Genomic DNA, 12726 nt, shown 5'->3' on the forward strand with positions numbered 1-12726 from the left:
CCATTTGTACTATGTCTTTTTTACACACTGTATGTTGTAACATTTTAAATGAGCTTTTGTACTGAAACAAAATATGAATACACAGGTTTGTTGAAGAGTGGTTAAGCAAAATGGACTGTTGCAAATCCAAACCTGTTGGGTCTGGACCCTAGTGATTTGTTTGGATTAGTGACTGGAGTACTAAAAATGCTTTATCTAGTCATTGTATTATGTTTTTTTTTTTCTATTTGTAATATATATAATCATAAATATTTGGGGGGGGGGGGGTAGATAGCTGTAAATGCTTATCATAGAATTATGATTTTGAAGTTTGTCTACTTAAGCTAATTCACACACTTGTATTCCAAATTAACCTATTAATGCAATTGTAGTGTCATAATGAACTGCATACTGTTAGCTACTCCAGTGGTATTTTGGCCATGGGCACAAGAAGACATTGATTTGACGTGTCTGTCGAGTGTTTAAGTTGTTCAAGATACTTGACAATTCCTCTGATTACAACCTTTATTTAGGGAAGGTGGACACTTGCAGAAATTCTATAAATAGGGGACGTAGTAATGTGATCTGTTCTTTGTAATGGTTATGCTATTTGACCAAAAGAACCTGAGTGAGAAACTAACAGAGTGTTTTTGTTTGTTTTGTCAGTCTGTCTAAAGTCTACTGTTTGTTTGTCTTGTTTGTTAGACTAGATGGCTAACACAAAGCAGAACTATTGCCCACAACCAGCACAAAACCCGGACACCAAAAGCACTAACTGTGTGTCACGAATAACTGTACTTTCACCACCTGCACCGCAGTACTCACTGGGAGAGATGACCGTGTTTGTGTTTGAACTGTGTTATTATTTACGGGACTGCAACCCTTCATGTCCCTGTGCAATACACATCACTGTGGACTGCCATTCCTCCTATTTGTTTTCTGTTTGGTCATCAGACCCCTGGGTTTAAAATAAACAGAACTCATTTTCACCCGTACTTTGTTGTTTGTCTCCTTTATTGGATTACCACACTGCACCTGCACGTACCACTTTGCCACAGGTTCTTATTTTTTAGTTTTAGATTTGCTTCCAACCGTTCATTAAGATGCTGTGTAGAGTTAATGAGCCTTGGTGAACTCCAGAGACATGGGTCTGGCACCACTTGCATGTGTACTGGTAGCCTAGTAACAATGTTCATATTCAATAGAAATTTGCATGGCTTACTTTTTCCTGCTAATTCTATATCAGGTGGAATTCTTTCTTTACTAGTTCAGCAGATGAATGCTTTCTTGTTACTAAGCAGATAAGTAGATATGTAAAGTGAAAAGCAATGAATAAATTTCATTACAATGGTTTTTAAAGTATTATTTGGGGTTGTCAGTACCAAATGCTAGATTTGTGTAACACAGATCATGAGACGACACGTTTCGGTAAACTTGTACCAGTTTTATGGTACATGGGTATCACAGGGACATTGTATCATGTCATATATGGACAAAAGACAAAACGTACTTATATATATATATATATATATATATATATATATATATATATATATAAATATAAGGGTGCCTCCCTGGATACACATCTATACAGTGAAATATACCAGTGCTTCTTTCGATAATTTTCCAGTGTTCAAACAAAATCTACATCGTCAGTTTATAGAAGCCACCTGGTACACTTGTTCACCATAATGAATTGGCAAGAGCAATTGATTTACTAGTGTCACATACAAACATCCCAGATAATCTTATAATAATCGCATAGTACCTGAAAACAATATTTGTATAAAATCAAGAATTTATCGTTTGCAATCCAAAACATCTAAAGACTGAGAGTGTAAGATAAAAGAAAACCGTGGGCAGATATGATCAGTAGAGCGCTCCATTTTGATACTGAAATGAAATGAGATCTGGTTTCATGACCCAAGAAGCGTCAGTGTAGGAGATTGAAAGTACACTTTAAATGGCTTCTCCTGTTACAAGGCTATATGTGACTATCTTGATTTTCCAGTATCCATTCCTTTGTACATCAATACAAAATGGTAGACTCCATGCTGCAGTTTATCAGTCTGAGCTGGTTCAGTGTTTCTCAAGAATTGCGTGGCTGCAGAGTAAATACCACTAATAGACATTAGGGCTGGCCAATAGGATGAGTATGAGTGCAAGCCTAAACCATAACAATGGGATGGACTGAATGAAAGCTGCATGCAGTTGTTGTTACCAATGCCACTACGGTTGACAAGGCTAGGGGTTACTGCAGGGTTATTGATGGTCTTTTGTGCCCACATGAAATCAGCCAGGTGGCCACATTTGAGAAACACAAGACTAGTTGACTTAAACTTGAAAGAAAATTAGTAATCTGATTTGTGCTGGTTTATCCAGTCCTTAATTGTAATTGGTCCTTAGAAAGTTAATTAAAAGCCAGTGGAAAGTTAAAAACAACTGTGACTGGATAACACATTGGTGTTGCTGTATGAGCCTTAAAGCTTCAAAACAGGTTTTCATTATATTTAAGACACCACTTCTGTGTACATCTGTATTCTTTGATGCCTTTAGTTCAAGTTTTATTGTGAGCATTATACCTTTTGTTGCAGTCATTTTACAAATCTGCACTGCTAAAGCCTTATATTGCTGTCATGTAACTTTGTAAGTTTTAGCTGTATAGAGACAGCACAAACTGTGTATCTTCTATGTTGTGTTAGAAAACGATTGAGTGCGAACAGCCAATCGGCTTCCAGATTTAGCGGGCTTCTATTTTGCATAGATGCCCAGTGGAACGTTGAAGTCCTTAACTATGAATTACATTTTCAATCAATCCATGCAGACATACCGGCTTTTTCCCTTAACATTCTAATCTACAACTAATCTGATAACATAAAAAGCTACTTAAACATACTTTCTGACGCTGGTCTAGAGACAAGCAAAATCATGTCTGTGACAGGACATCATGTCTGTACTGGACAGCAAATCAACAGGAAAGACATAACTGGTCCGCAATTCTGTTATAACCTGGGTACAAACAACACCCTCCCTTAAAACCAGCCAGTGAAATTTCCAACCATTTCATTTCTTTCTGCACCAGCCAATCCACTCCCTGCTTGACTGACGCCCCTCCAACAAGTTTCGAGTAGGACTCAATACTACAGACTATTTAAGCGATAGTCTCAATAAACTTGTGTTTTACTGTAATGTTGTTTTAACTTGTGTTCGTACTGTATTAGTGATACAGACCACACACTTTGAGATTTACAAACCATTGTGTCTGATATATCATTCCTCTTACATTTTCACTTCAGGAATGCTTTATTTTTGTCCTCAAAAACACCCCATTCTAGTTTTGCCTTCTGTGCTTGAATATGAAATTCATAACCTACTATTGCTGCAAGTAATCACAGAAGCAGGTCTGTCTGGCTTACAGTATAAAATGCCACAGTGGTAAGCATGTATCAAGGAGGAGTAAGCTTGTCTTTAAAGTCAAAACTACCTTCCGGGAATGTAAACAAACAGGACTGCACACAAAGCAGTAAACAGCATAGCAAATGTAAACAGACCCATTAGTGCACTATTTAGAGAATAATGAAATGAAGACAGAAATGTATCAATTGAAACCCATCTTTATTGTTAAGAACAAGGTACAATGAATGAAAACACCTGAAACCTGACCATATCAAACTTATGTTATTTAAAAAAAGGCAAACACTACTGTTTCAGCACAAGATCAGCCTTGAGCAGAGGCTTGTGTTAGTTTACTGCTCAATCTCTTCCTCTTTCTGAGACACAACCTTCCCATCCACAAGCTCCTGGTTTATCACCACCACCCTCCTAATACTCTGCCGTTGAGGCTCTGAAACAAATACAAAGAAAGGAAATGTGAGTATTGCATTTCATATACATAGCAGAAAGAAGAAAACCAGGACCATCGTTGACATGAGAAGAAAACTGTTCTGTTGCTGGCAAACATCTTCTCGTGTCAATGTTTCAGGCAATTGTAAGGTGTGTGGAGCAGTGCAATGTGGGGTTGTCAAGAGTTTTTGAGTGGCTAATGTATAGTAGTAAGCTGACTAAATCATAAATGAAGTGCTGAATCTTGTTCTACATGTACTTTTGGTGTATTTATCCCATAGCGTCATTATTGAATCCCATATGCAGAAAACTAGTGAGCTCCCAAGATACTGAAACATCCCTACAAGATGGTGAATGGACAGAAGTGTTTTCTAACAGGGTGGGGTATATATTAAAGTAGTTGTTTAGTTTCATAAATCTCACTCATGCACCGTGCATTACCCACTTGGCATAAGGTTTAAGAAGTTTGTTTCCGGTATTCTTTTTCATTTCACCTGGATAGTGAAATTGTCCCCACGCGTTCAATGCCTTCTGCTTCCCCTATCGACTGAAATGCAATGATCAGGATGTTTGTTCTCCAATTTATTCTACAGTGTGCTGCTTTTGATCCTGGCTTTATAATGGCCTGTATCATTTTCATGCAAAAAAAGCACATCTTATTGCCTGACCTTGATATTTAGTGATATCCATTTAGGTTTATAAAGCATGTAAACTTTTGAATACCACTTTTCATAGAGACAAAATGTAGTTGAACTGGCGTTAGTAACCCTAGGTGAAGTAGACTGTTGGTATGCTGAGACACTGAACAAGGTTAATTACAGGCACCTAACTCATCCATAGCTTTCTGACTGGGTTAAACAGAATCAAATGTAATTCTCTTAAACTAATTGTATCTAACAAAATAATTCTGTAAATCTCACCGATTTTGCACTTCCATAGCAACATAGGTTTCAAATGTGAAGATTTTAATGGGATGTGTGTTACAGCAAACATGTATATTCATTTTAAAACAGACAGCTGGTACTAGACTCAGTTTGCTTGCCTTGCCTTCCAGTAAGTCTGGTACTGCCGCCTTGTTCATTTCAACCTAGTCTTTTGGCTCACTGAAAGCAGGTCATTCACCAGGGGAAGCGGCCGATTGACTATTGACAGGAAAGAAGCCAGTAAAGGCGTGAGGACAATTGTTCCCCCTCAGTGAAATTAACCACAAAAGCATGAGGTTTCTTTAATCATGATTTAGAATGAAAATACATGTTTGCTAAAACATGTGTTTCTTTCACAACTTCACATTTGAGACTGATATAATGAATGGGTACGCAAAGTGGAAAAAATGCATGGAACTGTTTTGTTAGCAGTGGCACTGGAACAATTTTTAAAGTGGGGGTGTTGAAAGCCATTGAACAAAACTGTAACCCCTGTATATGATGGAAGCCATGCAAAGCCAGGGGGTGCTACCGCACCCCCAGCACCCCTAGTTCCAGTGCCCTTGTTTGTTAGCAACTGTTACTTCAATAAAGAAACATGCCGTTTTCTCAACACACTCACCCACATTCACTGGCAGCAGTGGCTCAGCTCTGCCGAACAATAAACAAAAAAAATGTGTTTGGGTCAGTGGAAGTTAATATGCCTTCTGCAAGAAAAGCTGAAGCATTTGCACTGTGTAACTATGGTATAACGACAGTGCTGTCATTTCTAAGGGGTGGCATAATGTTGCTATTATATGTTCTACTTTTATCCACCGTATATAAGCTTTTCCAGTATTAAGACCAAAAGAAACTGGAGCAGAATACAAGTAGGGAAAGAACAGCAATGGCTAGAATTGTGGGTACACATCTCATGTAAGAAGCAGTTATAGACAAGACTCTGTGACCTCCTACGCCTTTCTCTAAGGTGAAAGAGTAAACCTTAAGATTGCCTTGAACACGCAGTATCTGTCTGTTTTAAAGAAGTGCCATGTAATACAACAATCAAAAACTGTGATCATGATTTACTGTTTAAGTATAACATTATTGCTTAAATGTGTATCATGTTTTATTTAAACAACTTCTAAGGCCTATAAATAGTGCAGCACAAATACAATGCTTAAAACACCAAAATGAGAGTCTGAGCAAAGCATTCTTTATCCAGTGCAAGAAGTAGTGAAAGGAAATTATGGGATGTCGTCTGATCAGACTGCAGACAGTACCACAACCTTGTGTACTGCAAAAGATGTGAACCCAAAGGGCAAACCAACCACAACAGACTTTCAGTAGAAACATTATACCATTGTCTGACAAAAAAAATGTTTATGAGTTTGGCTGTGGTGCCATATTCCAAGCATGGTCTGGTAACAGTTAGCCATGGTAAATGTGGGCCAAATCAGTGTGAAGCTATGCTACAGACTATGATTGACTACAATTCTGCAGAATCACACTCTGTCAATGTCAATATGATATTTTATAAAATAACAAGGATAGTCCTTCTGCATGGCCTACCAGGTGACTTATCAGGATCTAAAAGACTGTTCTATTCAATTCAATCCCCTAAGTAGGAACAAATGTTATGCAAAAAAGGAAAGAGCCTCGATGAGCCCAACCGCCATTTCTCTTTTTCAAAGCGTTTTTATATTCTATTCCTTTTGATGATATGCTGATTCCAAAGCTATTCCAATATTTTCCAACAATGTACTTCCCAGACCTCTTAAGCGAAGAAGAGAATTACAGTACGTGTATAGAGATAGGAGTTAAGAGCTCCACCATAATTACAGCATCCGCATCTAGGACACCGCATGCAAAACATTTGACAAGCTATAAACAGTTTAAATAGCTTACTTTCATAAAGTGTGGTTCATTCCTAACTAGATATTCAAAACAAATATAGCGAATAACAAAAATAAATGTATTTGCTTTAGTCTTTAAAAAGATAGCTAGACAGCTCATACATTTTGGTGATGTGGCAACTGTATCTTAGGTTGTGACAAAGAATTTTGCCTGCCACTCACCTCTTTTCCTCGCCCTCTAGGAGGCGTCGGTAGGTAGCAATCTCAGCTTCCAGTTTCATCTTCATGTTGAGCAGGATGGCGTAGTCGTTGGCTTGGCGTTCCGTGGTGGTGCGCACCTGCCCAAGCTCATCCTCCAGCCGCCTGATAGCCTGGTTCAGCTTGCCCACTTCCATATTGTAGCGGTTCTCTGTGTCGTGCAGTGTGTCCTCCAGCGAGCAGTTCTGGAAGACCAGGGGTGAGACAGAGATATACATATAGCCATAGTCACCATTTTTGCTAATTCATTTTCATTTGCTGTTTGTTTTTTATTTAATTGTAATTAAAACAGCAACCATTTTTACATCCCCATATTTTTAAAAAAAAATTATCTCTACTATTTGACTGCCCAGTAGATTTTAGAATTCTACTAACACTAACACTGTATTCCTCATTTTGTTGTTAAAGGCTTACTGTGTACTTTTAAATGCGAGTCAAATTATGTTTAATAACCTATGTATCTTCTTTTAGATTATTAAATCTCCAATCTTCACACTATTTTAAGAAAACAAAGCACCCAATAATCAAGAAATAGCTATGACGATATTTCATTTAATAGCTTAACTTTGTTTCCTAATTTTAGAACTGAAGTGTTTCCCTTTACAAGAAATATGCTACCAATTTTGATGTAAACCGCTTTGGGAACTTGTCCTATAGTGCTTAAATACAGGATAAGTGCCTATAGAAAAAAGGGGTTAGACCACCACTGACTCTGAGCTGCTCAGTCTCTCAGCTCTTAGTAGAGGGTGAGGTAGGTAAATCGTACCGTGTTACGCAGTGTCTGCAGTTCAATCTCCAGCCTCTGTTTCTGCTGGTATAGGTCATTCAGTTCTCGCTTGGCTGACTGCAGAGCCTCTGTGTTCTGAGTGACCTCTGTGGACAGCTCCTCAAACTGCATCACAAACAGAGGTAACGCTGAATACATGCAGCATGTTTACAATGCGTTTCGTAAGCTTCGCAAAGAAACACAGCATTGAAGTATTGTACAGCTTTTTTCCAACAATAACAATATCCCTACTAGAACTGTATTATGCTATTGTATATAACTCACAGTTATAATTGCCAGGCTACACCCTGTATTTCTTTTACACCTGTAATGCATTTAATCACTGCTGTTTTAATGATGTCTTCATATTATTATCACAAAGTTTGACTTTTACCTTGGATAAGATTGTCTAATTGCAGTAAAATTGCATTTTACCATTGTTAAAGCATAACATATTGTATTAATGCATAAAGGTCAAATTATGTGAAATTAAACTATGACTTCAAATGTCAGCCTCATGAAAGCACTGGTTAAGTTTCAATAAAATGCCTTGATCAAAGTTTCATCAAAGGCATTTTTGCTGACATGTACGGTGGCTTATTTATAATAAAAATGTTGTTATGTCAAAATTGCAAGATAAATAATTTCAGGATCTCGACATTTTAAACCCTTATGTTTATCATGTGATCGTGACTTAGGGGTTGACTTATATATAACCTGTCGGGATAAGTCAAAGCTGGGTTTTATTCAAGCATTTACAGCACTGTTAAATCACCTGGGTCGTACTGAATACCTGTGTTTAGGGGTAATCCAGACTTAAACACGGTAAATGCATAACATAAGTATTGGAAAAACACCCTTACTGCAAAATAAATGGCTAAATCAGGGGTTTCCAGTCATGGTCCTGGAGATCCATTCCACTTCAGGTTTAACAGGTGATATAAGTTCATTAACTACTTTAATGTTTGGATGGAGGTTTAATTGGTTCAACTAAAAAAATTAGACCAGGGCTGGAACAAAGACAATGATTGGAAAGGCTAACTTTGGCCACCCCTGGGCTAGATTTACTATGGTAAACTTATATGGATCTTTCAGTGTCTCCATCTCTCCCATTCTGGCCCCAGTTTCACAGCCAGGTCTTGTGCTGTCTCACCTTGTTCTTGTACCAGACCTCAGTGTCCTCACGGCTCTTCTGCACAGCCGTCTCATACTGGCTGCGGATCTGTGCGATCGTCTCACCAAGGTCCACTCCCTTGGGGGCGTCCACCTCCACAGAGACACTGGAGTCCGAGATCTGGGCTCGGATGCTGGCCACTTCCTATGAGGGGGCAAAAGCGACAGGAAATGGTTAGTAACTGATTTGAATACACGAATGTCCCTTGCTAGTTAGTTTATAACACTTCATACTGGATAAAATTGCGTCATCTTAACAGCTAAAAAACTTGAGTCTCTGGTATTCCAGATGTAACAATAAAATATATTTTGTGAGTTTTAAGCAGAAAACATATGTTGAATTTTGTCCAGCAAGTTAAAAACTAGTTGGGAAAGTCAGTCTTGATATCTGGTTAGTTGGCAACTACTACTCCTCATTACTGAATTGCGTTGGTTGGTCAGGCTGGAATTGAGTCTCAAATTGTCAAAATACCTCTTTAATCAAACATAGAAATGCATGAAAATCTTTGAGTCCTTTATTAAATAGCATGCAACTCTACAAAACCCTCTGAACAGCATTCATTCACAATTATTAGTACTTGTATGCAAACTGGATTAAGAACAGATACCAGAATGATTTGTTTTGACATTTAAAAAAATCCTGCCACGGAAACAAAATATGGAAATGATTTTGAAAGAATACTGAAAAACAATCCGTCTGGATTCTATAATGAATTCACAAATAAAAATGAATGAATTCTGAATGCAGAGAAACAGGAGGCATATTTGGAGCATTACCTCCTTGTGGTTCCTCTTGAGGAACGCCAGCTCCTCATTCAGGGACTCAATCTGGTTCTCTAGCTGCATGCGGCCGATACTTGTGTCATCAATGATCTTGCGCAGTCCGCCAATGTCCTGCTCCACCCCCTGCCTCATGGCCAGTTCTGCCTCCCACCTGCAGGGGGAGCAAATGCATCAGGTACGCTAAAGGCCTGGGTTTATCAACCTATAACTAGGATAAATCAACCCTGGATTGCATCAACCACTTTTTTTAACCAAGAATATGTGGTTTATGTAATCCAGGGTGATTCACTGATGCTGTATACGTCCTGGTAAGAAAAAATGCATATGGGATTTGGATGCAAAAAGAATTAATTCAAGATTGCAATACATGCCATGACTGTGTAACAGTGTGTCATAGACACCAAACCCAGCTTCTGAAGTCTGCCACCTAACAGAACCCTATTTATTTATTCTAAAGACTAAAGTGTTTATTGTGCTAGAATCAACTGCAAAAATGTAGCCATAACCTTTCAGGATGAATGCATTTTAATAGGAAAAGTTTCTTGCCATTGTAAAGATTATTATATAAGCTAATGTGCGGGTATCTTAACATGAAAGAGAATGCATCTAGCTAACTGTCTTCTCAATCTGTGCCAATTGATGTTGTAAGCTTAATTCACCCTGCATTTGCTACATACCTACTGAAGCTCGTAAAGATTGTTTTCTAAAACAAATCGATCAAAAAGATTTGAATCGAACTCACTTGACTTTGAAGTCATCACATGCCAGCCTGGCATTGTCAATCTGCAGGACCAACCTGGCATTGTCCAGAGCCATATCGCTGACCTGCAGGGGAAGAGGACGCCAGTTACATCCAGCTACGTGTATTGGAACAATGCAATAGTTCTTTTAAGTATGGTTTTGCTTATGAATGGTTTGATCCTATAAAAAATAATCCAAAGTATGTACTGTAATACTTATATGGCAACATAACACTGCCCCCCAAAGGCAATCGTTTGTTATTAACTGTCCACTCTGTATTATTGTATATTTATTTCACAAAATTAGAAAGCTGTAGCCTAATGCATTTTGTGCAGGTGGGATATTTGTCAGAAACTTCACTTCAGGTAAAATATATGCCACAGCAAATGTAAGTACAGGCCATCAAACAGTATTTTTACTCTATAGGGTAGACCTACTTTACAAAACCAATTATTTAAGAATGTAATTATGGAAAAGATTAAAAACAAATTTTGGTTAATTGTTTTTTTTTTTTTGTTTTACTATAAAGTACTTCAGATGCTAAAAACATGCATCAAAATAAAAATAACTGTAAATTGTGTTTACTATAATAATGTATTTGTGTGCTTGGTTCTTATGAACTTGATTTACAATATAAAAGCGATGTGTAGCTTTAAATAAATAAATATATAAACAAACAAATTTGCGATAATTATCTATGCGAGGGTGAGGTTCTTTCCCTACTTTATCAGCCCCCTAATATTAGTTTGTTTTTTTCTCATAATAATAATAATAATAATAATAATAATAATAATAATAATAATAATAATAACATGTTTCCCTATTTAAAAAATAGTGACAGCATTTGTGCTTTCTGAAAAAAACATACTGCAAATTAATTATTTTATGGGGCTAACATTTTAAACTTATTATGTTTAGGACATTTTACTGATGACTTCTGTTGTTTGAGGGCTGGGCTTGCCAGAGTGAAAACTGGCAATTTCAGACTGCACAATATGTTTTAAAGCACATGAATATACTGTACTAAAATACTATACTTTTTAGAAACAATTACTTTAAAGATTTATGAAAATAACAAACGGTAATACAAGTGATGGTAAAAACAAAAATATATAGCGGCATACAAGGCTATTATTATTATTATTATTATTATTATTATTATTATTATTATTATTATTATTATTATTATTATTATTATTGAGATATAACCATCTGAGATATAGACGGTATAAACTTACACAATTACTGTACAATTAAATACATTTACATATATTTACAGCTCAATTTGTGCACAACACAATTAAATACATTCACGTATACTGTGTGTGTGTGTGTGTGTGTCTATATATATATATATATATATATATATATATATATATATATATATATATATATATATATATATATTACACACACACACACACACACACACACACACACACACACACACACATATATAGACACATACACACATATACACAAAATAATTGCAGTGATTAAAAACATGGTCTGCATAGTCTATTCTTGCAATGTGTATTTTTATTATTTAGTATTTACTTGTTTCCGGAGGTCTGTCAAAGGTTTCTCGTAGGCGCTCCAGTTCCTCCCGGTGGGTGCTCTCCTCGACATGACCTCCTTGATTTGGTGTTCCAGTCTGCTGTTGGCTTCCTCCAGTCCTCGCACCTTGGAAAGGTAGCCGGCCAGGCGCCCGTTGAGACCCTGCATGGTTTCCTTTTCATTATTGTAGAGAAGAGCAGAGCTCCCGGCGTTGAGATCCAGACTGCTGCGCAGGTTGTTGCTAACTGCCCGCAGAGTGGGCACCGAGATCCGGGAACTTCTTCCATCGACCCCAGCGAACATACTGGCGGCGCCGGAGCGAAGGGCACTCTGGATTGGAATCCCGGAGGAGATGCTGGTACTGGAAAATGAGCGGGGGGCGACTGAGGATCGCACTGTGAAGGACATGTTGAATTTGGGAGGATGGGTTTTCTTAAACTGGTAAAGCTCTGGTGAGTATGAAGGTAGATCAGGGTTCCCTACACAGGTGTGGAGCTGCCTATGCGTTCTGCTACCGGTTATATACACTGGTGTACCTGTAACCGTGATGAATATACATCAGCACTCAACAAATCAGAGAGGCGGAGACGCCCCTAAACGCAAACTGTAGAGATGAGATCACGATGGTTGGATGGTGAAAGCGTTGATGTGTGTAGAATACAGATAATGTTGGTGCCTTTACATGTGCAGGTGAAAAGACAACAGTTACCAAAAATGTTAGCCAAACTTTGCAAGCACTAACTGAGGACAATAGGCAATAGTAGTACCGCATTTTGCTTTCGATTTAAACTTCATCTTATTATTATTATTATTATTATTATTATTATTATTATTATTATTATTATTATTATTATTATTATTATTTGAT

At 37.5% G+C, this 12726-nt stretch overlaps 1 protein-coding gene across 2 annotated transcripts; it reads right to left on the minus strand.

Annotated features, from left to right (window-relative positions):
* Positions 1-3595: 3595 nt before the first annotated feature.
* Positions 3596-12447, minus strand: LOC121322815 (keratin, type I cytoskeletal 18-like). 2 transcript variants are annotated; one of them, XM_041263152.1, is made up of 8 exons: positions 11859-12447; positions 10303-10385; positions 9555-9711; positions 8758-8922; positions 7605-7730; positions 6803-7023; positions 5368-5396; positions 3596-3823 (listed from the first exon to the last, which is right to left on the minus strand). In XM_041263152.1, the coding sequence occupies exons 1-8, from the start codon at positions 12264-12266 to the stop codon at positions 3726-3728; spliced, it is 1287 nt and encodes a 428-aa protein (XP_041119086.1). In that variant the 5' UTR covers positions 12267-12447; the 3' UTR covers positions 3596-3725. The 2 variants fall into 2 exon arrangements, with proteins under 2 accessions (XP_041119086.1, XP_041119087.1); XM_041263153.1 differs by lacking the exon at positions 5368-5396 and having other exon boundaries at positions 11859-12446.
* Between the last annotated feature and the right edge of the window lie 279 nt (positions 12448-12726).

The sequence above is a fragment of the Polyodon spathula genome, chromosome 11, assembly GCF_017654505.1.
Source record: "Polyodon spathula isolate WHYD16114869_AA chromosome 11, ASM1765450v1, whole genome shotgun sequence".
Classification (NCBI taxonomy): Eukaryota; Metazoa; Chordata; class Actinopteri; order Acipenseriformes; family Polyodontidae; genus Polyodon; species Polyodon spathula.

Coding starts and splice junctions, on each gene's coding strand:
- LOC121322815 (XM_041263152.1), bottom strand. CDS start 12,266: ATGTCCTTCACAGTGCGATCCTCAGTCGCCCCCCGCTCATTTTCCAGT. Junction 10,386..11,858: donor TGACAGACCTCCGGAAACAA/GTAAATACTAAA, acceptor CTTCCCCTGCAG/GTCAGCGATATGGCTCTGGA. Junction 7,731..8,757: donor AGGTCTGGTACAAGAACAAG/GTGAGACAGCAC, acceptor TTTGTGATGCAG/TTTGAGGAGCTGTCCACAGA.